This window comes from Lithobates pipiens, unplaced genomic scaffold, assembly GCF_037356315.1.
Source record: "Lithobates pipiens isolate NorthernLeopardFrog02 unplaced genomic scaffold, aLitPip1_a1.2 Scaffold_8, whole genome shotgun sequence".
Taxonomy (NCBI): Eukaryota; Metazoa; Chordata; class Amphibia; order Anura; family Ranidae; genus Lithobates; species Lithobates pipiens.
In genome coordinates, this window is record NW_027507903.1 from 85,883,579 (window position 1) to 85,911,143 (window position 27,565).

General features: G+C 41.0%; 1 protein-coding gene across 1 annotated transcript in view; it reads left to right on the forward strand.

Moving 5' to 3' along the window:
- The window catches only part of LOC143964479 (uncharacterized), a 231,965-nt gene extending 216,285 nt beyond the window's left edge, over window positions 1–15,680 (forward strand). The window contains exon 9 of the mRNA XM_077474254.1: window positions 15,210–15,680. Coding sequence (XP_077330380.1) covers window positions 15,210–15,399 — 190 coding nt within the window. The 3' untranslated portion in view covers window positions 15,400–15,680. The remainder of the gene's footprint in view (window positions 1–15,209) is intronic.
- Window positions 15,681–27,565: the final 11,885 nt, after the last annotated feature.

The following is a 27,565-nucleotide window of genomic DNA, read 5'->3' on the forward strand; positions in this document are numbered from 1 at the left end:
GTGGGGGGGGAGGAGCTATGTGTTACAGGACACTGATCCCCGCTCCCGATTGCAGGGAGCTGTGATCAGTGTCACTAGGCAGAACGGGGAAATGCTTGTTTACATCAGCGTTTCCCCGTTCCTCCTCTCTGTGAGACGATCATGCTCACGGAGCTCCTGGTGCACACATGCGCCCACAAACCGCTCCCTAAAGGGCAATGTACAGGTATGTTAATATGCCTGTAAGTGCCCTTTTGCCAACGTATATTGGCGGGAGCTGGTCAGCAAGTGGTTAAAATATAACTAAAGGAAATTTTTTTTTGTTTTGGATAGAGTGCAGAGGGATTAGAACACTTGTCAGTTTTTGCTGCCTGTGTCCCCATTAAAGAGAATCACTTTCTCTGTTTGTCCTGTTTACTATTATGCCCTGTACGCATGGTCGGACATTCCGGCGACAAAATCCATTGGATTTTTTCAGACGGATTTTGGACTAAACTTGTCTTGCATAAACACGGTTGCACAAAGTTGTCGGAAAATCTGATCGTTCAGAATGAGGTGACGTACAACACGTACATCTAAACTATAAAGAGGCCAGTAGCCAATAGTTTTTGCCTTGTAATTTATTCTGACACTTTGTCTGTCAGAATTGTCTACACACAATCGGAATTTAAATGATCAGATTTTGTTGTCGGAAAATTTTAGATCCAGCTCTCAAACTTTGTGTGTCAGAAATTCCGATGGAAAAAGTCCGACAACACGATCCGATCGCACATTTTCCATCGGAAAGTCCGACTGTGTGTACAGGGCATTAGAGTGAAAGTAAAGAAAATCACACATTTTGGATTGTCCCCCCCCCAAAAAAAAGGGGAAATATTCCAATGAGGACACTAGTTCAGGTGACCTGGGGGTCCCCAAGGAATTCCCTTAATTTGCAGGGATTTCCTCTTAATTCCTGTTTGGCTATGGGACAGGAAGTGAAGGTACATCTCCCTAACGTGTCTGACAGGGGTTATAACCCTCCCTTGTTCAAAATTTAAAAAAAAGTTTTGCCTATAGTTCTACTTTAATTCAAAGCCTTTCAGCAATAGAGCATATTAAATAAGCATGTTTCCGCCACTGGGCGTTGAAACTTTTTTTTACATGTTCAAGTTGAGCAAGTTTTATTGGCACATCGAGGCATGTCAGATCCTTTTCTCTGCTGTCCTCAGCTGCTCCTTCCTCCACTGCTACTATATCACATTTATGTAATAAATCTCAAAGTGGCATTGGTCAAAGAAGGTGAAAACAGGAATCCCCACATGTGACTATCGGAGGTCACTTGAACATTTTAAAGACCTTCTCCAGGAAAATAAAAAATTATCCATGACAATTGCGCTGCGCCTGAACTGCAAGGATTAAATGCAGATTTAGGTCTAGGGGGCCACAAAAAGTTACTTACCTGATCCGCTACCTTCCTGGCAGCTGGCATTCTCCTCTACTCCCCTACACTCTGGTGGTACTGTCTCTAAGTATCCTCACATCCAATGCAGGGCTATGGGCTCTGCATTGGACTCGATGATGTCAGAGGACCTGCAACAGCTGGAGCATTATTTTAGCAAAGGAGAAGTGCTCACTAACACAGATTTAGACAGATTTGTGAACAATATTTGAGAGAAATAGGCCTTTTGTGTACATAGAAAAAGTCGTAGATCTTTGGGCTCAGCTCATGATAAATAGGGGAAAACACAAAAGTATTGGGTTTATAATTTTTCTCAGTGTAGTTTAGTTGATCTGAGTGAACTATAAAAACATATATACCGCGCTGTCTGTAAAGCAAAATAGCAGCCAGCACAGCAGTGAATCAATTGCAAAATATAAAAAAGTTGGAAAAGTGCAGCGCTAACAAATAAACAACTTTAGAATTGAACTAAAATCAATGAAGTGAAAAGATTAGGTGTACTAATGACATAAACTCGCTATACAAAAATGCAAGAAAGTGTACATTGTCAGTTGGATCATAAATGTGCATCAAAAAAATAATGATGTGAATTGATAGGAGATCCACCACCAGAAACAACAATCGCTTACCAGAGGGATTGAATTCATATAGTTGAACACTCAATGAGTCAACCAAGCTTTTTGAAGTACGCGGGATGATTCAGGCTCACTGTATGGACACAACCTCCAGAGGGATGTTCAGAATGGTGGATGCCAGCAGATAAGACAAAGACGGGCAATCAGCCCAGCCATTTAGATAAAAAAAGAGAAAAAGGATTGCACATAGTGAAATTCCTTAAGGAATAAATTAATATTTGATGTATAAACAAAAGAAATACACTCACATTTCCATGGTATAAAAAGCGCTTATAAGAGGACAGTGGAATCAGCATAGCATCCCAACACATTTCGCCTCATAAGGCATCATCTGGGGTGCTCATCCAATGTAGTCACTGTCTATTTATAGATAATGAGTACCCCCTTGATGAACAGCAGCTCTGTCTGTCACACTGTACGATTCTGAAGTCACTTCCGGTTTCAATCAAGATGGTGCCACCGCGTGTGTCTCAATCCTCGTTATGGCAAACCGGAAGCGGAAGTGACGTGAAATCAAGTTAAGCGGTCTTTGATAACCAACAAAATGTTGCCATCGCTAGTGAGACACAAACTTGAAAAAATTAATCCAGGAACTGTGTCTACACCTGCAGGGGCTTTGATCAAAGCGTCCACATGTGTCCCTAGCCTCATTTGGACAGGCAGGAAACATGAATTAATTAAGGTAAAAAATAAACAGCCTAAAACAACCAATAAAATGGCACCGTTTATGAATGAGACATAGATCTGTGTCAAATCTTGGATATCATGTCATATACCGGAAGGGACTGTATTTCCCGGCACTTACATCTTAATGGTTCATGTGAAATAATTACAGACAGTGTGTTCAACATAATTAAAGGGAAAAATCATACATATTATGATATATAAATATGAAAAACTTAAAAGATGTTAAAAAACATAGAGAAGCGATCTTAACATAGGAAAACTATTTTTGAAAAATATATCCCAGAGCTGATGTTCACAATAAGGTCCAATGTAGTACCAAAAGACATTAAAAATAAATTATTTTAACAAGGAATTTGTAAGAAAAAATATAAGAGTACAGAGACTCAGTTTATAAAAATATATGATGGGGCATATAGATGGCAAAACCATTCTAAATGCACCGATTGCACCCAAATAATATCCGAAACTCTAAGCCCTTGTACACACGGTCGGAGATTCCGCGGAATGTTTCCTATCGGACCGTTTTGTCGGATATTCTGACTGTGTGTGGTCTGCATCGGACTGTTTCCGTCGGAATATCCGACAGACCAAGTTTTCCAAAATGCTCCTATCGGACATACTCCGATCATGTGTAGCCTACTCCGACGGACAAAGTGCCATGCATGCTCAGATCAAATTCCTAGACCAAAGCTATTGGCTACTAGCCTGAATGTAGTCCCGTCGTAACGAAATAACGTCATCACGTTATGTACAATCGGATTTTCCGACAACTTAGTCCGACCGTGTGTGGATGCAACATCACTTCCGGACCTCTTTCGGATTTGGTTGTTGGAATCTCTGACCGTACGTACAAGGGCTTAGGTTTTATGCTTGATTAATAAAGGCATTGATATCCCAATCTGTTTAATCCAAAGGGGGAGTATGTCTTTAACTGGTATATCCAGTACGTTTCTAAACGTGAGACCCCTCCTCTCCACGGAGGAGCATACTTGTCAATAATGAGGAACTGTAAATCCCTGGGGTCTCGACCATGGTGTTCTCTATAATGCCTCAGCATGTTATGTTTAATATCACCACCCTTGATGCACGGAAAATGCATGAATCGTGTGCCCCACATACTGTTTTCCGCAGGGGCAGATGATCATGTACACAACATATTTGGTAACACAAGTGCAAAATGTTTTGATGGGATGAGCTTTTGCTACCTACTTAAATGCTAAGTCCACCTTTTGAAAAAAAAATGAATTATTACACACCACATTTTCAGGAAAAAGTGCATTTATTATTTTTTGTATATGAGCCTGCAAAGCTTTGCAATGGCAGTTAGTGGATCGTGGGGCGCACTGCACAGGTTCCTGCAGACTCTTCCTCAAGTTAACTATCTGCCCAGACTTTTGGTTACAGAACTGGAGGAAGTGTCAATGCAGTATTTACCACACTTGTGTTGAGTTAATAACTACAAGTCCCTTTGCAAAAGTGTCAGATAGGACTTTTGTTCATTTGCAGATCTCTGGGAATTATTGAGCCATGCAGGCAGAGTCACCCACAGCAGTGCAAAAATTAAAAAGTAGCAAGAAGAGTGTCAATAAGTTTGAAAAACCAGGAGCTGAACACATTCTTTGGACCTGTAGGTATGGCTGAATTAAAATAATTTGTTGTCTAAACATTTAGAAACCATCAACCCAGGGCCCCGCATTGATAAGTGCAACATAACACTATAAAAATGGTTGCTCTATATATATATATATATATATATATATATATATATATATATATATATATATATATATAGAAGATTATAGCACACACATAGTGTAGGTCCTATTGTTGGGTGTGACTTAGTATTGGGTGCAATGTCCCTATAGCACCAGGGGGCTCTGTGTAGTAACTCCCTACACTGTGCTTGCTCTAGTCTTGGCCAGATTTTTAATTCACAGTGTCAGCACCAGTCTAACAGTCGGACTAGATGAACTGCCTGATAGTATTTATATATATCAGGTACCACCAGCCCCCCATATTGTTTTGGTAATGACAATAATGTCCTCCTGATCCTTGGCTGTCTATGCGTCCAAATAAATTTTGTAAATAATGTTTGGATGTTTCTAAAAAAAATTCTCGGTATTGTAATTGGAACTGCCTGAAAGGGGTATAAAAACGTTGGTAAAATATTAATTTTAATTATATTGCTTCTTTCAAACCTGGAGTATAATCCCTTATGCCATCTCTCTATTAATTCACATACTTTACTTAATACTGGCAAAAAATGTAGCTCATATATTTTGGAGGGGTCCACTGCAATGCATGTCCCTAGGTACTTCAGAAATTGATCTGCCCATTTAAATTTATAGTTTTTTTTTATTGACTTCATCATTTTCCTTCGGGACTGCTACCATCAGAGCCTCTGACTTACAGAAGTTTATTTTGAAATAGGATAATGTACTATACAGTTATACAGCTCAATTTCCCTAAAAAGGTTTGGAAGTGAATTTATAGGGTTGGTCATTGAAAAAAGCATATCATCTGTATGTGCTGCTACTTTATGTTGTATTCCTCCTACCACTATTCCCCAGATGCCCATGTTAAGCACAAAAGGGGTTCCAGAGTCAATGCAAACAGTAAAGGGGGCAACAGACAGCCATGCCGTGTTCTGTTCTTTATGGCAAAGGGGGAGGGGGGAATACGCCGTTTACCTTAACTTGAGCTATAGGTCCTTTATACATGCATTTTTTCTCTTAGGCCGCGTACACACGAGAGGATTGTCCGTCCAACTTAGTCCGCTGAAACGTGTTTCAGCGGACAGTCCGCTCGTGTGTGGGCTTCAGCGGACTTTTTCAGCGGACAGTCTGGCGGACTAAGTCTTTCGGAATTTCCGTAATACAGTCCGTCCAACTTTGGTTTCAGCGGACAGTCCGCTCGTGAGTAGGCTAGTTGGACGCATGCTATGGTGCATGCTCAGAAAGGATTTACACGGCCGAAGGTTGCATTGCAGTGTATTGGACGTCGTATTTCTAGTCCCGTCGTACGTGCTGTACACGTCATCGCGCAAGCTTTCAGCGGACTGTCTGTTCATCGTGTGTGGTCAAGTCCGTTCATTCAAAAGTAGGACGGACTGTCTGTCGGATTGTCTGACGGACTTAGTTGGACGGACAATCCTCTCGTGTGTACGCGGCCTTAGTCTTATGTGACGAAGAACCGCAAACATAAACCCCCACCCCACCCAATCAAAAGCCTTCTCTGCATCTGTTTCAAGAAACACACAAGGGGCCCTGGTCGATTTGGCTATATACATTATATTCAAGGCTTTGATGGTATTATCTCTTGCTTCTCTTGTTGGTACAAATCCTACTTGATCTTGATGGATCGGGAGGGGAGTTGCTGTTGTAACCTTAGGGCTATGATCTTACTGAATATTTTCAAGTCAACATTAAATAAGGATATTGGCCTATAACTTTCACATTGCTTTGGTTTCTTACTCTCTTTTGGTAACACTGATAACATAGCTTCCACAGTCTCTGGATGGAAGGACACTGTGTCCCCCAACTCATTAAACATTTTAACCAGATAAGGCCCTAGTTCGGGTATAAGTACAGTAACTTATAATACTGGACAGAGAGACCATCTGGTCCTGGTGCCTGCCCGGTTTTTGCTAATCTTATTGCACTCTGTACTTCTTCCAATGTCATTGGTGATTCCATCTCCGCCCCATACAATAGTTGCCAGACTCTGCATTCTGCTTGATGTTAAATATTCCTCCATCACTGCCTAATCTGGAGCCCCCAGATTCAAGTTGTAAAGTGAGGAGTAGAACTTGCCAAACACATCAGCAATCTGTCTGGGCAACCAAACCTCCTCTACATACCTTTTTCTAACTGAGGGTATAAACATCCTTGAGTACATTTCACACAGGGCTCTGCCAGTTGTCTATCGCATTTATTGCCCGTCTCATAACTACATTTACGTCCTATTTGTAATGCAATTTTAGCTCTATACTGTAATAGATCTGTCTCTTGTCTGCGGGCATTTAATAGTTCTTGTTCTATCTATATGGTCTGGGCGTTTTTACGTCGTGCCTTTAAACATTGGATTTTGGATAATATCATTGTTAGTTTGGCTTCCCTCTCCTTCTTAATTCTTGCTCCATGTTTAATCAATACTCCTTGTATTACAGCTTTATGCGTTTCCCAGATTACTCCCAGGGGGCTTTCTGGGCTATCATTCGTCTGAAAAAACACTTTACCTCCTAAGGGAACCTTTAGGAGGCTTTTATTATGTTTCCACATCATAGGGGCTGAGTGACGTATATCTACCAGATTGTATTTTAAAAAGATTGGTGCATGGTCTGACCAGATAATTAAAATGTAGTTGTTTATACAGAACAAAAAAAAAAAACATGAATATGTGAGTATTCTCTATATGGGTTGGAAAAAAAATAATAATCTTTTTTCCTTGATGTAATAACCGCCATATATCCACCATTCTTGCTTCTGCCATTACCTTAGAAATAAATCCCCTTCCTTATTTTAGGTGTCACCGACGATATCCCTGATGAAGTGTCTTCCCTGGGTATCAGGGGGGGCATTGAAGTCTCCTCCCATAATCAACAGGCCTTCTGTAAACCCCATGAATTTTTCTAGTGTATTTTTTTACAAAAAGGTCTTGCTGTATGTTTGGGGCGTAATATGATGCCAACGTCCCTCCAACCCCTCCAATGGTTCCTTTAATGTATAAATACCTTCCTTTTGTATCTATCAGGGAATCTCTATAATTCTGCACCACCTTATTCGATATCATAATAGATACTCCCTTCGTTTTAGAGTCAGGATTAAATGCATGGCACACAAATGGATAATTTCTATTTCCTAACAAAGGAAGGTTACTTTCTCTGAAATGTGTTTCTTGAATAAATGCAATATCTATCTGCAATCTCCTTGGGTCCTGAAATAATATACGCAGTTTTTCTGGGCTATTTAGTCCCTTTACATTAAAGGACATTATCGAAAGCGTTTTTATCTTCCCTTGCTCCACCTCCCAATCCATGATAAGGTCAGTAACTCCCCAGTCCTGAAGGGGAGCCAGGACCACGGAGGGAGGGAAAGCGAGAGGGAGAAGCAGAGATAGAAGAAAAAACTCATTTCCATCCATCCCCTATATTTACCTATAGGCTCTCGGGTCAGTTGTTTACCTACGGCCTCCCGAGAGTCCCTAAAGCTCTTCTGCTTTTGAACACTCAATTTCCAATTCTACGCTTCTTTGAGTGTTGGCCTATTGGAGGGGGAAATAGTTGAGAACATCTGCTCCAGGCTGAGCCTGCCAAGCATGCTCCACCAGTATATTGCAATAACACAGTTTACATATACCATATACTTTTTTCAAATAAGGCATCCTGGAAAGGGAAATAAACACTGTATTTTCCACCCATCTATAATAATTCAACAATTCACTATGTCCCTTCAGTTCCTCCACCTCCCTCCTTTCTATATCCATCCCCTTATTGTATCTCTTCTCTCCTCTATTTCATAGGAGCCTTATTGTATATCCATACTTCTCTTACTCTTACATACAACATTTACCTCATTAATACATTACATTAAAATGGAACACAAAAACAATAATAATCCTGTTAATCTTTTGGCCAGGTGGAAGAGATGAGAATAAAAAAAAAATCCCCCCCCATCTCTATAATTGTGTTTTATTTGTGTATTCTACTCATTGTGTACCATTACAACAACACACAAAAGGAAAATTGTAAAGGATAAATAATTATTAAGTGTTATAGTTATTGTTGTGTCTCATTCCCCCTCTCCCCCTCTCCCCCTTCTGTCCTCTCAGTCCCCCCCCCCCCCCTATACTCGTGCCTACCCTTGTGCTTCATTCCTTATATATATATATATATATATATATATATATATATATATATATATATATATATATATATATATTCATTTTAGAATCAGCTTGCTGGGATCTTGTGGTATAGCTGTTTACCTACAATGCCTTTTTGTTGAACTAACTTTCTAGAATGCATGATAAACATTTTTAAGTTTATTTTTGCTTGTTGCAATCACTTTGCTGGGGCTGATTGCATTTTATACTTAGGGCTCTTTCCCCTGATCCCCGCTGAGCAGGCAGATGACAAGACTGTGTACACTCCTTTTTACAGAGCAGACATGGACGCAGCCTACTTTCCTCTATGGGTGGTCAAATGTAAATCAACCGCCTGTTCATTTACACCCAATTGTAATCCGATCCACCAGATAGATGGGGAACCCCTATCCGTCTGTTTTTAGGGGAAAGGATTGCATCGGATGCAGGGCAGTCTTTAAGGCAGGGCAAAAGGGGCAGGTGCCCTGGGCCCTGTCATTGTTGTGGGGCCCAAAGCAGCTGCCTCTTACTTGCCAACTATCCCAGTTTAAATTCCCTTGTCCCTTGAAGTTTTAGTCCTGTGCTGTATCCCAATACTATAAAATAGTGTGAAGCCCTGGTACTAATGCTTCTCAGCTCTGCCCTATTGTTGTGTACAGATGACTCACCTGCAGACCCTGTGTTTACATGTAAATAACCAGCATTCATATGTAAATAGCGGCAGCATTCATAAGTAAATAGCTGTGGCTGGCGACATTGATTGATATGTAAATAAAGGTGGCATTCATATGTATATCACACACCCCTGCAATGCGCAGATGATGTGCTGTAACCTCTAGCAACCAGTGAGCAGTAATACTGTACAGTAATCTCTAGCAACCAATTAACAAGCAGAAATCATTTTCTGTATCCTCTAGCAACTAATCAGTGAGCCATGTGTGCTGTAACCTCTAGCAACCAGTCAGTAAGCATTGATATGCTGTACCCGCTGGCAACCAATCACAATTGCTGCCTGATCTGATATAGTAAACTGATTTTAAGTCTAGCTGCTATTTATTGTATGTCTCAGAGCAGGTAGAGAGTGAATTTGAATTGGGGGGGGCCCAAGAAAATTTTTGCCCAGGGTCCAATCAATATTAAAGAGGCCCTGATTGGATGTCAGCGGGTATAAACGGACACATGTCCCTTTACATCCTTCATTCCATAGAGGGCAATGGATGGTCTGATCGGTTCTGCCTAAAAAACTGACAGGAGGACCCAATCGGTCCACCCATGTAAAAGGGACCTTAGCCTTGTGATACATTTGCTGATTGATACTACACTGGTCTGTTGGAGCTTATCGTACACTTGTTGGTATGCACGTTTTGTTTGCTCTGAGTGCATATCATCAGTTTTCTGATCTGCATGTTTGTTCTACATGTTTGTTTATTGTACATTGATACCAAAGATTAGCCATTAACCATTAAACCTTTGGAATACAATATATTAATGTGACCTGTCACAACCTGATTGTAGCAGTGGCAAGCCTCCATCCCTGATATGTAATAAACAGCAGAAAAGAGAAAGAATTGGGACTTTGTATGAGGCATGTCACTGAATGGATACCTTATTTATATCATTCATAGAATTATTTATTTAATTACAAATCACATTTGCAAAGAGTGTAAATCTGTGATGCAGGACACAATGTACTATAATACACTTTTATAAGAATATATGGTTAATATACAAAATAAAATACAACACCCATCCATTCATAAAATTTCAATGAACATAAACAATTGCTCATGGTGAGCCAAACTTGTCTGGGCATCAGTTCGATGTATACTCGACGCACGTTTCATGGCTCATGCCAATCATTAGGGATGGCTGAACTGTTCGCCCAGAGGTCGTTTCGTGGCGAATTTTGCGCGTTCGCGATTCGCCCGATCGGCAGACTATTGGCGCTGTTCACCCAGCGGACATATGTGTTTACAGTGTGAAAGAACTTTGACCCATGATGACACATCCATCATGGGGTACAGGACAGCCAATTGAGACATTTCAGCACATGGACAATTGGACATTCCCCCTACCTTATAAATAGACCTGATCTGGCGGCCATTTTACATTCTTTCTTATTTCAATGTAGGACGCTTGTGGAGCAGGGAGAGACTGTAGTAACACAAATCGCTAGCTATTAGGTCCACAAAGGTCCTTTTAAGGACTGGTATGGTATAGGTGTAGTACAGTATATAGGGTTGAGTGCACGGCTGTGCTGGGGATTGCAGCAGCCTGTCTTTTGTCAGTGCAGGGAGGGACAGGACGCTGTGTGCAGCAGGGACAGTCGGTTTAATCACTAGTTATTACTATTAGGTCCACACAGGTCCTTTTAAGGACTGGTATAGGTGTACAGTATATAGGGTTCAGTGCACTGCTGTGTTGGTGATTGCAGCAGCCTGTCTTTTGTCAGTGCAGGGAGGGACAGGACGCTGTGTGCAGCAGAGACAGTCAGTTTAATCACTATCTAACTATTACTATTAGGTCCACAAAGGTCCTTTTAAGGACTGGTATAGGTGTACAGTATATAGGGTTGTACACGTATAATATACTTTTACTTGACTTCTGCCCTATTCTGCAGCAGTCCTTTATCAGTGTAGGGACTGAGGTACAGTCTGCAAATCACTAGCTACACAGTGCTAGTGTGGTGTCAGTGCACTCTATCACGGTGCTGGTGTCAGTGCTCTATATCACAGTGCTGGTGATCATCTCCTGCACCCTTGTCATAGCCTACCCTGACCTTTCCTCTCCTCCATTGCCTTCATGCGCTCCTGAGTCCTGAATTGTCAAAATTTCACATATAAAAAAAGAATGCTTGTAGTTGTCGATCCCAGATTCACTTCAAACATGTGTTATGTCAGTGTCCATGTGGTGGGACTATGTGTGCACAGCTAGTAATTATTTTGTGGCTGGAAATATGACCTGTAGGTTTTTAAAGTTCGCCTGCCATTGAAGTCAATAGGGCCCGCCGCAGACTTTGTGGTTCGCAAACTTTCGGCCGCATTTGCGGTTCACGTTCGCGAAACGTCCCGTCGGAAGTTCATCCATCTCTACCAATCATCAGGAGTAAAATGCTCTGAAATTAAACCAATGATATCTATAAATATAGAATACCCTTTAACCACTTGCTTACTGGGCACTTAAACCCCCCTCCTGCCCAGACCAATTTTCAGCTTTCAGCGCTGATGCACTTTGAATGACAATTCCACGGCCATACAACATTGTACCCAAATGAAATTTTTATCATTTTTTTCCCACAAATAGAGCTTTCTTTTGGTGGTATTTAATTACAGCTGGTAGTTTTATTTTTTGCTAAATAAACAAACAAAAAAAAGAAATAAAAAATCATGTTTAATAGTTTGTTATAAAATTTTGCAAACAGGTCATTTTTCTCCTTCATTGAAGTGCGCTGATGAGGTGGCACTGGTGGGCTCTGATAGGCTGCACTGGTGGGCACTGATAGACATAGTTAAGGCGGTACTAATAGGCACAGATAAGGTGGCACCGATAGGCACAGATAAGGCAGTACTGATGGGCACAGATAAGGCGGCACTGATGGGCAAAGATGGGCATAGATAAGATGGCACGGATGGGTGGCACGGATGGGTGGCACTAAGGGGCACTGATAGGTACCACTGATAGATGGGACTGATGGGCACTGATAGGTGGCACTGATAGGTGGCACTGATGGGCGGCATGGATGGGCACTGGTAGATGACACTGATGGGCATGGATATGTGGCACTAGGGTGCAGCACCGTTGTTGAGGCAGATTGTGGGCACTGATGGGTGGCACTGTGGGCACTGATGTGTGGCACTGATGGGGGCACTTTTTAATTACTGAGGTGGCACTGGCAGGGGGCAGGTGGGCACTGGTAAGCTGGCCGTGATCAGGACTGATGTCCCGTTCACGGCTGCTGAAGATCGGCTCTTTTTTTTTCTCTTCGCGCTATCAGCGCGAGGAGGAAAAATAGCCGATTACCTGTTCCATTGTATCACATGATCAGCTGTCATTGGCTGACAGCTGATCACGTGGTAAGGGGTCGGGATCGACCCCTTGCTTCGATTCGGGATCAGGCGAGTCTCATAGACTCGCTGATCACAGAGCGCGCAGGGCGCTCATGCACGGGACAACGTCAAGGAGGTCCGCGCTGTAGCCATCATTTGGCTATAGCGCGGATCTCTAGTGGTTAAACGGAGAACAATCTCTCAAAATAAAGGTCTATGACTTACGATACAGCCCAATGGTGACGCCCAGCCTATGTCCAAGGGAAGACAGGGGACAGGGATGACGATCTCCCCAGGGGCAGAGGTGAGAAATGCCATCCTGACCAGAGACTTCTGCCAGGGGAAGACCAGGCGACCATGTGAATCTGGTGTATGCTTAACAGTCTAACTTCTCTGCAAGGCTATGAAGATGGAATTATGGGAAATGAATGTACTAATGAATGAGGTGAACCTATACCTGTAAGTGAAGTGATGAATGGGGGTATTATCTGCAGTGATATGAAGTGTGTTAGCTACATGAACTACAGCCAGGGAAAATGTGTATACATTTACTCACAAAGAATAAAACCAAAACCATGTAATGGTGGACTGTGAATGTGAAACTAAAATTAACCCATAAAGTGTTGTAGTGGGTATGAGTGAAACTCAATTACCTTGTGTATGATTCTGGGGCCATAGGCATGTCTGGAGTCCTGCTTGTATGGATGGCCCATGTAAAAAAGCTGGCCAGCCGCAGCAGCTAAAATATCCCTGGTAAAGGGCAGATCCCCACCAACATCATGAAACTAGGTGGAAAGAGGGAATCTGCTCCATGGTCAGGCGTATTAATGCAGTGAGCAGAGCATTCAATCATGATGCCGATGCATAGGAGCCAAAGCCCCACCTATGCTATGCATCACAGCCCTGAGGTAAGAAAGCCACCCCATCACTCCCCTCCCCCTGGCAAGGGGGCTAATCCAGGACCGAAGGAAGTACACTATATTGCATCCTGTATACTATGTCTAATACCTCTCTAATCCAGCAATAAAAACCAGGGTGTATGACTATAGATATATATAGCAATTTAAACATTTTAAAGAAAAAAAGTTGGAATATAATGTGTGCCCCTATATACTTTGAAACCATAATTTCATATAGAATTTCATATATATACCATCATCAGGTGCCATTATTTAATAACTCCAATTGCAGGTTGTGTACAATCACCAGCCATTTAAACTTTAATTTAGTTTGTACTTTTATCATTATTATTTTATCCTATTTATTCTATTCTATTCTCATTATTTTATTTAATATCATATAATCCATTAGCAGGTGGAATGGTGCATTAAACAGTTACTGATTGGTTCCACAAGTTAGGGAACTACAATTATTCTTCACCTATTTTGCAACTAGATGATGAATAGAAAGTATCCTTAAGTATATTACAATGTCTCTATATGTAGATTAGATATCCACATCGTATAATGTTTTTATTAGAAGTTACCTTGCATGGATTGCTGAATTGTGATCACAAGGAAGTGCATTAAGTGTGGATGTCTGGAACCTTATATATGTAGCTTTACCTTGGGCTAGGGTCCCCGTCCCAGGTTCTCTTCCTAGGGCAGCAGCCAGGCAAACAGCATTTTCACATACTGATTCAGTAAACACAGCCCATAAGAGTTACATTTTTGAAGTTTTATTGCAGCATTAACTTGGATGGGTTCAGGTAGTTGTGGGGTACTCCACATTACTAACTGGAATAATGAGGAAACTCTTCCATGTAGTAGCTCTACTGAACAGTCTCTTAAGCAGTGGGACTTTGAGTGGACAGCACTGGGGCACCAATAGCAATGACCCAGGCCAGGCAAGCCTTGTATTTCATGCAGCAGGGGTGATAAAAGCAAACAGTCACTGAAGTTTGCTTCCCCTTTAGGTCAGTGCTCACAGTATGCTTTCAGCATAGAAAGCAACTCTGATTCCAGCACACAGGCTCCCCCTGTGACCTCCCTAGGTAGGTCTTCAGTGGGACCTCTCTGGAATACTTAAAAGGGTTTGTGGCTAAGCAGACCCTTTCAGCAAAGGTTACAATCCTGATAAAGAGGCTGGACCTTCAGCAATACAGCCAGGCAGGCAGGCAGCCCCTTCCTGGCTGGCAACTTCTGCCCCTGGACAAGAATCCAGGCCTCTGGGATACAGACTATACATACATTCCCCAACCACCATCTGGAAACACCTCTCCAGGGATTGGCTGGGGCTGCATAAATATTTAAGCTGCCTATGTAACCCCCCACCAACTATATTCTTGAAAACAGGAAACAGGGGGAAGAAGCCAGACTAGCAGCGTGAAGAACCCAGAGCAGTCTAAAGTAATCAATTCTGCTCTGTTGATTACAGGAGAGCCAAAATCAAACTTGCCTAACCAAAAAAAATAAAAACTAGCAGCCTAGCAGGAGGATGCTACATATAGTTGACAAATATTTGAATAGACTGTAATCCTAAATACAGTAAATATAAAACTATGCATTCATGGTATTGTTGAAAATATAATATAACCAACATGTCTTACACATTTTTCTGCAGTGATGTAGACCATACAGAACAGAGTGGACAAGAAGGAAATAATAACGAAGATAGTGATTTGGAAGAACTATTTAAAGGTGGTGATCATGACGTTGAAAAAACATTGCATTTACAAGAAGAGGATGGTGCACCTAGAGAGACTGGGCAAGCACAAGAGAAGAAGACCACACGAATATGCACAGTGTCCTAGGAAAGACACTGGTGATATAATGTTCCACAATGAGGACTTTTAGGTTTCATATGTTCTAAATCTTTATTTTACTAGTTTTATCATATGCTATGAGCTTAATTTCTTTATATGTACATTAAAACCCAAAGCAACTCATCAAAGGTGGTTATATATAGAGGAGAGGACAATTGTAACAGAGAATGCCTAATTTTATATTTGCAGATCTAGATTTAAACCATGTAAAAAGCATTTTTAAATATTTTTTTCTGCTAAAAAAGATGCTTACAATGGCATTTAAACACAGCAATAAATAAAATGAAGAAAATAAAAATAAACATGTTATCACGTTGCAGCATTTATTAAATAGCAGCAAGTTATACAAATAGGATACAGTCATGTGAAAAATGAAAGGATACGTTTACTTTTGTAAATTCAGATAATAAATGCACACCTTTTTCACAGTTTTTTTTTTTACTAGGAGCCTGCAAAGCATTGCATCTGTGATCAGCAGATTGCAGGTGCAATGCAGAGCCCCTGCAGACTGTCAGTGTAAGCTGTCTGCTCGCACCTCATACAAGCAAGCAGTTACACACTAAGCCCTTGTACACACGGTCGGACATTCCGACAACAAAATCGCTCAGATTTTGTCCAACGGATTTTGTCCGAAACTGGTGTTGCATGCACACGGTCGGACAAAGTTGTCGGAAAATCCGATCATTCGGAATGTGATGACGTTAGTTCGTTACGACGGGACTACGTTCAGGCTAGTAGCCAATAGCTTTGGTCTTGTAATTTGATCTGAGCATGTGTGGCACTTAGTCCGATCGGAATTCTCTACAAACGATCAGACTTTGTCATGGATCATGTTGTCATAAAATTTTATAGCCCAGCTCTAAAACTTTGTCGGTCGGATATTCCGACGGAAACAGTCCGATGGAGCCCACATATGGTCGGATTATCCGACAACACGGTCCGATCGGACATTTTCCGTCGGAATGTACAACCGTGTGTACAAGGGCTAACAGGAAGCATCAGTGAACTACCTAGAGTGCTCAACAGTACCTGGCAACTAATTGAAAACTACAAACCGACAACCACAAAGGTTGAGGGTACTTGTAGTTCTCCCATTCACAGAAAAGTGAATGAAGGGCATGTCCAGGTGGGCAGAACCCTGCATAGCTGCGTATTTTTAACATTGTGTAAGGGAGTGCGAGGAGATCTCCTGATCACTGCCACAATGGAAGATGGGGGGGTTAATTATAAGGAAGGGCAATCCTGCACCACCTGGTAATACTCCTTGTGCTTCAATCACCAATGTCAACTGTGAAGGCTGCGGACAAAATAATGTTTTCCCACACACCCTCTAACTCTATCTCTGGGGATAGGAGGGGTGCAGGGGCAGCTGCATCTGTAACATGTTACATGTTAAAACCTGAATATGGGTGTAACATGTAACATGTTACAAAAAGTGAACTCTTTTAAGTGCACTCCATTGAAATAGTTGACTTTTAGATTAGAATAGGCAAACAATAGATCAGTTCCAAAACTGGTATTCCCCCATTTACCAGAAATTACTTCTTGTAAACATTTTGTATATCTGCCGACCAGTCCATATCCACAAAATGTTTGACCAATTCTCTACGAAAAATTATTTCAGCTGTAAAATATGTGTGGGGTGTCTTCAATTAACTACTTATTTCAAAATCCCCTACAACATTTCAATGGAAACAAATCAGGGCTCTGACTAGGGCAGTCCATAACCATCTATTTCTTCTTTTTAAACTATATCTTGCTGGACTTGCTAGTGTGCTTCAGAACATTTTCATCTTGAAAGATCCATTTCTAGTTAACCTCTTGCCGACCAGCCACCGCAGTTATACTACGGCAAGCTGGCTTGGCTGCGCAAATCGCCATAGGTGTACATCAGTTCCTGCACGAGGTTCTGTGGGCATGCACGCGCCCCCCCGATTGGTCAGTGAGGGAGCCAATCAGTGGGTCCGGTGGACTTGATGTCCGCCGGATGCCAGCGATCATTCCCCGCAGAGACAGAACAGGGCTCTGCCATAGTAAACAAGGCACATCTCTGTTCTGACAGGGGATGACACAGGATCTTGACTTTCTGCTATGCAGGAAGACAGATCTGTGTGTTGTCCCAGGCAGCCGAACCCTCATACATTTAGAAACACACTGAGGGAACACAATTGACCCCTTGATAGCCCCTGATGTTAACCCCTTCCCTGCCAGTGTCATTAGTACAATGTCAGTGCATATTTTTAGCACTGATCACTGTAATAATGTCACTGGTTCCCAAAAAAAGTATCAAAAAGGTCAGTTAGGTGTCCGATCTTTCCACCGCAATGTCGCAGTCCTGCTAAAAAACGCTGATCGCCGCCATTACTAGTAAAAAATAAATAAATAATAAAAATGCCTTAAATCTATCCCCTATTTTGTAGACGCTATAACTTTTGCTCAAATCAGTCAATATATGATTATGGTTTTTGTTTTTTGTTTTTTACCAAAACTATGTAGAAGAATACATATTGGCCTAAACATTTTTAAATTTTATTGGATATGTTTTATAGCAGAAAGTAAAACATACTTTTTTTTTTCAAAATTTAATGTATTTTTTTGTTTATAGCGAAAAAAATAAAAACTGCAAAGATGATCAAAAAGCACCAAAAAAAAAGCTCTCTGTGTGGGGAAAAAAAGGACATCAATTTTATTTGGGTACAGCATCATACAACTGCGCTATTGTCACCCAAATTAACACAGTGCCATATCTCAAAAAATGACCTGGTCAGGAAGTGGGAAATCCTTCCAGTCCTTAAGTGGTTAAACTTTCTTATGATGCAGAATGTATAGTTGCCTGAATGACTGTGAGGTGCCCATGCCCTGAAGCAGTAAAGCAACCCCAGAACATAGCATTTTCACCACCATACTTCACAGTTTGTGTGAGGTGCTTTTTCCTTAAATCTGTTTTCATTTTGCAGCAAACATGTCTATTGCTACTGTGACCAAACAATCCTATTTTTAAATGATCTCTCTTCAGCACATTGTTCCAGAAGTCTTTGCTTAGATGTTCTATGAAGAAATGTATTTCTGCTCCAATGTTCTTTTTATTAACTTACCTTTCACGCACGAGGATCTGTTGCAATGTTTCTGATTTTAGATGCATGCACTTTGACCCCAGTTGTTGCAATAATGGCCTGAGCACCCCAGGGAGAAATTTTGAGGGTTCTTGGAGACTTCTTCAAATACCGAAGATCAAGTGTTGGGTTGAATTTGCTGGGCTGACCAATCTTGCACAAATTAGTAGTTGTTTGAAATCTACGTCATTTTTAGATCATTTACCTTACAGTGGTATAATTGATTTCGAATCATTTGGTGATCTTTATAAATCTCTTGCCAGACTCTTAGGCATCGACAGCTTTCTTTCTGAGGGACTTAGACAGCTCTATTGATCTTGGCATGTTGACACCACACATGTCAATAGCAAAAACAACATCAGACCCTAGATGTCTATGGTTTAAATAAAATAAGTTCCACCTGCATATTCCCTAATAAAAGTGTTTACCTAATCTGGAACACCGCATTCTACTTTTCATGGATTGGGAGGAATCTGGAGTACCCAGGGGGAATCCAAACAAACACAGAGAGAACATGCAAACTCCATGAAGATAAAAATCTTACATACAGTGCCTTGAAAAAGTATTCATACCCCTTGAAATTTATTACACATATGTAAATGTATTTTATTGGGATTTTATGTGATATACCAACACAAAGTTGCACATAATTATGAAGTAGAAGTAAAATTTTATATTTTTTTACTTTTTTACAAATAAATATCTGAAACGTGTGGCATGCATTTGTATTCAGCCCCCTTTACGCTGAACCCCTTACTAAAATCTAGGGGAACCAATTGCCTTCAGAAGTTACCTAATTACTAAATAGAGTCCCCCTTTGTGTAACTCGCTCTCATTATAAATACAGCTGTTCTGTGAAGCCCTCGGAACCTTAGTGAACAAACAGCATCATGCATCTAAGGAATACACCAGACAGGTCAAGAAAAAAGTTGTGGAGAAGTTTAAAGCAAGGTTAGGTTAAAAAAATATCCCAAGCTTTGAACATCTCATGGAGCACCGTTCAATCCATCATCCAAAAATGGAAAGAGTATGGCACAGCTGCAAACCTACCAAGACATGGCCGTCCACCTAAACTGACAGGCCAGGCAAGGAGAGCAATAATCAGAGAAGCAACAAAGAAGCCCATGGTAACTCTGGAGGAGCCACAGAGATCTACAGCTCAGGTGGGAGAATCTGTCCACAGCACAACTCCACAAATCTGGCCTTTATGGAAGAACATGATAATTACTGCGCTAAAATTGTGGTGGAAAGTTACGTGCAGCAGCTACATACAAATGTGACAAAAATTCATAAAAATCAAAAGGACAAATGTAGCACTAAAATAAAAGTAAATTATAAATAAATACAAAAAAGAGTCCACTAGAGTTCATCTGAATGAACAATGGATTCTCGGAGCTGGAAGATCAATCCTGCATGAAGAAAAGCAACAGACAGCTGTGTGTAGATGAATGGTAAGGTCCAGATAAACTAGTATGATGAAATACTCTTACCAGAAACGATGGACCTGTGTGTCAGTGACACCAGATCGTACGAAAATGTTCCAATAGTAGGTACTATTGGACAATTCTAGCTACTTGCTCCTTATGCTTATTGACCGTTCGGAGAAACACTTTTTTGGATGCCTTGGCTGTCAACCTCTCGGTCTACTGATCCTCCTTGATGTCGATCCCCTTGGACGCTCGTGGATAGTGAAGGACCTCACAGAGTCGGCCACTCCAAGCCATTATCGCTATATGCTCGTACGATCTGGTGTCGCTGACACACAGGTCCATAGTCTCTGGTAAGAGTATTTCATCATACTAGTTTATCCGGACCTTACCATTCATCTACACACAGCTGTCTGCTGCTTTTCTTCATGCAGGATTGATCTTCCACCCCCGAGAATCCATTGTTCATTCAGATGAACTCTAGTGGACTCTTTTTTATATTTATTTATAATTTACTTTTATTTTAGCGCTACATTTGTCCTTTTTGGTCTTTATGGAAGAGTAGCAAGAAGAAAGACATTGTTGAAGGAAGGCCATAAAAATTCCCCTTTGCAGTTTGTGAGAAGCCATGTGAGGGACAAAGCAAACATGTGGAAGAAGGTGCTCTGTCAGATGACACCAAAATTGAACTCAAATATAGGGAAATCTTAGAAGAAAACTAAAGCCCCATACACACTATCACATTTTCTGCTGATTTTTATCTTCATATTTACCAAAACCATGTAGTGCAAGGGCCGGCCTGATTGCATACAAATTGAAACTCCTAAGGTTTAACCTTATATTATATGGTTTTGGTAAATCTGAAGGAAAAAAATCAGCAGAAAATCTAATCGTGTGTATGGGGCTTTAGTCTGCAAAAGACTTGAGACTGGGGCAGATGTTCACCTTCCAGCAGGACAATGACCCTAAACATACAGCCAGAGTCATACGCTTTGGTCACATCACAAGAAACCATCTCCTGCGGTTCTGTTTAAAGTCTGGCTTGCTGACATCCCTTCTGGCTCCTTATCCTGCTTGCTGTTGCTCCACTTGGATCCCTGACTTCTGGCCTGGCTTATTACCTGATCTGGTTATTGAACCCTGGACTGGCTGACTACTCGATACGGTTACTGGACTCTGGCTATGCTTTGACTACGCTTACTCTATTTACCTTTTTATTTTTTATTAATAAACAAGTGTGATTTAATTGTACTTCTGTCTCGGTCTGGTGCATGGTTTCTGACACAGAATCACAATGGAATGGTTTAGATCATTAGAATGGCCCAGTCAAAGTCCAAACCTAAATCCAATTGAGAATCTGTGACAAGACTTGAAAATTGCTGTTCGCAGATGCTCTCCATCCAATCTGACAGAGCTTGAGCTATTTTCCAAAGAAGAATGGGCAAAAATGTCACTCACTAGATGTGCAAAGATGATAGAGACATCCCCAAAAAGACACCTTTCACTGCAGCTGTAATTGCAGTCAAAGATGGTTCTACATAGCACTGACTCGGGGGGGGGGGGGGGGGGGTTGAATACAAATGCACGCCACACTTATTTATTTGCAAACAAAAAAATTGGCAACGGTTTATCATGTTCCTTCCACTTCACAATTATGTGACACTTTGTGTTGGTCTATCACATAAAATCCCAATAAAATACATTTACGTTTTTGGTTGTACCATGGCAAAATGTGGAAAATTTCAAGGGATATGAATACTTTTTCAAGGCACTGTACATACACATAGAAAAACATACAACATAAATATGTTCCACCTCCTGTAAGTACAAAATAAATGCTTAAAATAGATTGAGAATGTATATTGTGCACTCCAAGGAATACTAGGTCATATGTCTACAAAGCTAACAATATTTTTGTTTTGCTTTAACCACTTCAATACAGGGCACTTTCGCCCCCTTCCTTCCCAGCCCAATTTTCAGCTTTCATCGCTCTAGCGCTTTCAGTGACAATTGCGCGGTCATGCTACACTGTACTCAAATGAAATTTTTATAATTTTGTTCGCACAAATAGAGCTTTATTTTGGTGGTATTTATTCACGACTCCGTTTTTTTTTTTTTGCGATATAAGCGCAAAAAAAGCGGAAATTTGGAAAAAAAACTATATTTTCTTTTTTCTATTTTAAAAGAAATCCAATAAAATCAAATTTTGTCATAAATTTAAGCCAAAATGTATTCTGCTACATGTTTTTGGTAAAAAAAATTCAGTTAAGTGTATAATAATTGGTTTCTGTGATCACGGACATATGTACGCAAATGATCATGTACATATGTGTGCAGGTGATCACATACATATGTGTGCAGATAATCATTGGGACATGGGATTTTAGTGGGACATATGTGGGGGACATGTTTTTATTATTAGGGACATGTGTTTTTATTATTTGGGGACATATATGTTTTGGGGACATGTGTGTTTTGGGGACATATGTGGGGACTGTGTTTATACTGTGTGTTGTGTGTTTACACTAGACTGGTGATCAGTGAGTAAAAAGCTGTAAAAAACAGCTCATACTCAGTGATCATCAGCCGGCTGCAGCGATCTGCTCTGCGATCTTGCCTAGCAACCGGCTGTTTATTTACATCACATGATGGCCGTGATTGGACATGGCCGTCATGTGATCAGGAGGGCCAATCACAGAGCCCTCCTGCCGATCGGAGATGCGCCGTGTCCGGGTGACACGAGTCCATCAGGATCGCGCCGCTGCGCGGGCACGCGCGCGCGATTCCGCTTCTTCTGCAGGACGTTCCTGAACGTCCTATCAGAAGTAGAAGGCTCCCACCCGGCCGTATATGTGCATTGGCCAGGTGGGAAGTGGTTAATGACCTGCTACTCTATGATCCACCCTATGTTCATGCTCATGCTGTTTATTGCCTGTTCTGTTATGAAGCCTTGAGTAAAACACTTATACCATGTTTCCATTGTCTCCTTGCTTGGCACCCAAACATCTCATTGCCAACATCCTGACAAACTTGCAGGTGCTGGTAAGGTACAGCATATGGTGCCAGAACCAATTACTGCTTGTGTTCAGAAGATTCGATGATGCACTGTGATACAATGCTTCCAGGAGTTCTGCTTCACGATGAAGGAAACCTGGAGGCAAGCAATAAGGTAGTGCACAGTAATCATGATGTGCAAAGTACAGTAACCCAGAGCAACCAGAAACTATACATTATCTGTGAATCTTGTTAAATTCTGGCCATTTTTAAGGCTAATAGGTGAATATCTGTCAAAAAAATGCATGGGAAGTAGGACATTGCAATAGGGGAAATATACCAAATTGTTCTAAAAATACAACGCAGTAGAGAGAGGTTCCTTTAATACAGTGATATGGAACAGTGCAATTTGTACAGGCAGTCTCGATGACAGCATACATAGTTGACAGTGGAATTGATTTTATTATTTTACAGTTATCTTGGCCTAAATCAGCAGCAGCACCTCAAACTCATTCACTTCAGTTTGAAAAACAGCCTTTTTTTCGGTTAGCTTTAGAAGTGATACATACTTTTTCAAACTGAAATTGACCTGTTACTCACATTATAATAATAAATTAGTTATCTATGACACAACTACATCTCTACATTGTAGAGAAGTAACATATGAATAGAAATATTATTCATGGTACCTTCGTCTCATCAAGATATAGGCAGAGGGAGAGAGAGGCTATGTTTGGACTTTAGTGGTACCGTATAATCAACTGATATTAAACAGTCAAGGATAAAATTATTCAGGGAATTTTTTTTTTTTTTTAAAGGAATATAATAACACTTTTACAAAATAAAAACAGATCATGAAAATCAAAAGTTGCATCCTGTCTTAACAGATAGAACATCAATACCATCTACAGTATGTGGTGATTACTCTACATGTTTTGTGGGCTTAGCCGCTTCTTCAGGAGCTTTCTATAGTTAGATGGTGTAGAGAAATGATTGTCATATAGCTAAAGAAACACAGAGAATATATATATTACTTACAAGATACATTGTGTGAATACAATAAATAACATTTCATGTATATATAAGACATCTGTTGCAAAGCACCCACCGTCCATGTGTCTTACCGGAGGGTGTCAAATGGCCAGTAGATATGACCCACCCCAGAGGGCGTGGGAGCCTTTTGGAAGGCACTAGATACAGCTAGTACTGGCCTGATTAGAAAGGAGAACAAAAGGAAATATAGTCAAATGTATTTAAAATCATCCCTCAGGAATGACAGTTATACAATACATTTGAGTCAGATTTGCACCTCTTTACATATATAAACGTATCAATAAAAATACATACCTAAAGGGGGGTGTATATACGATTATGTAGGCTCAGTTAAATGTTATAGTTGGTCCCTAGAAAAGGGATTATATCTAAAAAATAGGGGCACAGATATTAGCTCTATGTATAATGCACCATATATGCAGACTACGGACATACACATGCATATAGACACAGTCAAACATGTACTGTATCCATAAAACACAGTGCAGTCTATCTGAGATGTACCTTTTGTTGTTATCAAGATATAGAACTGGCTCATTTCACATGTATGCACTGTAGGAATATTTTGGCACTTTTGGTAGTGTGAGTATTTATATATATTTTTTGAAGGAAGCACCACACAACCCACATTTTTATTTACTTATCTAAAACAGCAATATGACAATCTAAAAAATTAGTACAGAGGATGCTGGGACTGTGACATCATAATGGCCGGTGACCCCGCCCATTGTCCCTATAAGTCGCAGCGCAACACGTCCCTGTCATTACAGCCACAGAGAGCGATGAGTCAACATCTCTAGGAAGAAGACGAGAAGAACAGAAGGTGGCGAAGACAGCGAAGACAGCAGCCACAGAAGACCGGGCCACCGCCAGTAAAAGAGCTGGAAGAAGGAGCAGAGGCCCGACAAGAAGAACCGAAGAGGGGGACAAGACCCCCGAAGTCGGAAGAAGAGGCGGTGGTGGCGACAGAAGACCGGACCACCGCTAGTAAAAGAGCTAAAGGAAGAAAGCGTAGGCCCGGCAAGAAGAACCGAAGAGGGGGACAAGACCCCCGAAGAGGAGGACAAGACCCCCAAAGTCGGAAGAAGACTCCCGGGCGGCGACGAAGAAGAAAGCCGGGCTCCTTCGCTAGTAAAAGAGCTAAGAAAAGAGCAAAAGATAGCAGAGGAGTGCGGCGAGAAGACCCCCAAAATGGAAGAAGACTCCCGGAGCTGTGCAATAAATTATTTTTAACCCTTGTGTGTTGTGTTTTATTTACATTTTTCCCACAGGTGAATGGGTAGGGGTACATTGTACCCCATACTCATTCACATAGGGTGGGGGGCCGATATCTGGGGGCCCCCTTATTAAAGGGGGCTCCCGGATTCCGATAAACACCCCTCCCGCAGACCCCGATAACCAACGGCCAGAGTTGTCGGGAAGAGGCCCTTGTCATCATCAACATGGGGACAAGGTGCTTTGGGGTTGGGGGCCACACCTGGTACGGCTCAGGAGGGGGGCCGCTGGCTCATCCCCACCCCCTTTCCTGACCGGTCGGGCTGCATGCTCGGATGAGGATCTTATATGGACCTTGGGGGAGACCCCCATGCTGTTTTTTCGGCGTAGGGCTTCCCCTTTAAGCCCATACCAGGTGACAGGACCAGCAACGTGTCAATCTCGCCGCCGAAGGCGGTGACATTGAATTCCTTCGCAACTGGGTGTCTGAGTAGTTGTATACTTAGACTGAGTAGAATATAGTATGTTGGGTGGTTTTCCGAAATTTATAAGAGGGGTGAGTGAAATGCATCACTTTAGTCATGATTTGAACTTTGTTGAATCAATTGTTTATATTATGCTGAAGGCTATGACATATATGGATGTAAATAATTTTCTACCTTTCATGGCAAAAAAAACTGGCAATCATTTCCTCTGCTGCTTTGTCTGGACAAATGATCTGATAAACACTGAAGTCAAGCTGATACTATCTGAACCATCATGTGGTCCCATTCAGGTGGAATTATGGACTGAATGATCCAAGTAATTGCTCTATTGAAGGCAATGTGGAGTCAGCCTAAAGTAAATTGTGGCTGGCTGAAGTTTAATTTTGGACTTGTGATGAAAATTGCTAAACCTGAACAATTCATCTTTAAAAATGAAACCCTTGAGCCTGGAGATGAGAGAATCCTGGACTTATGTAGATTGGGGCTCCCAGAGCATACCAAGCTTTACTTTCAGTGAGATGGTGAGAGATGTGATAAAGTCAAACTGAAGACTGGACTGTGACATCAGCTTGTTTTTGTGCAATATTCAAGATATTGATGTGATTATAATAATAACATAAAATAACAGCTATACGGGCCACTTATGTTTACCAAATTCTTTTCCAGTCATGGTCTAAAGTTATATTATCTAATAACTGTTTCTTGGGGATATTTTAGAGACTGGTGAAGAGAGATGTAACCAGTTTCAACTTCATAGTTTATATGAGCCATTGCAAAGCATTCAGTACCTCAAATCATAATGATATGTTTGTTGTTTCATTCATGGGTCAGTTCCCAAGTGGGGGTATATGTTATAATATGTGGGCCGATTTATGAATGATATATATATATATATATATATATATATATATATATATAGATATAGATATATATAGATATATATAGATATATAGATATGTACACATACAGTGCAATATTGATCAGGCCAGAATTCAGTTGACAATGATTGAGTTGCCCAAGCCAACTCAATTTTAACATATTAAAGGGACAGTTGATGATATGTTGATCTTATGCAAGTCTACCTAGGTATGTGAGGTATGGCCTGTTAATCTAATTATAACATTTCAAAGGGTACATTGTTTATATACATAAAGATGATAAAGGACCATAGAAGAAATATTTATTGATGGTAGTTACAAGTAGAGTCTTTTCACTTTGATTGCCAATAGGATCAAATAGTGTTTTTGGAATAGGATTGACCTACTAGAACCCCCCCCCCCCCCCCCCCAGTGTCAGACTATTATTTTAAGGGGGAAAATTCAAGCTGGCAGTCAGTCTTGTCTCCATGAAGATGAAGGCCACAGGTCTAGATATAGTCTAGGACAAAAGGGACTCTGAAGACTACTGTTCCTTGTTATATTTACTATGTTGCAAGTATCGTATGGACTTTGTTCTGTCTGAAGTTTCAATAAATGCATCTCTCTGGAAGAATCGGGTTGCAGCTGGAAATTACTCACATTATTATAAAAATAACTAATTAATAATCATCTACCCACAATCAGTGCTTACTATAAACACCCCCTAAAATGTGTCCAAATGTTATTGTTGTCCTTACATTCAGGCAGGGTGTAAGAGGCTTTTTTTGGGGGGCCCAAACTCATTTGGAACCCTCCCTCTCCCCCAACCACTAAGCCAACCGATACCAATACTCTATCTGTTGACTTTGCCAAACACATACACACTATACCTACCTCTTTTGTGTTCATATTTATGGATGAATTCCCCAAAGCATGTAGTGCAAGTGCCTGCCTGAATACTTTCAAATGGTACTGTTTAAAGTTTCGTCCTCCTATTATTTTGATAGGTA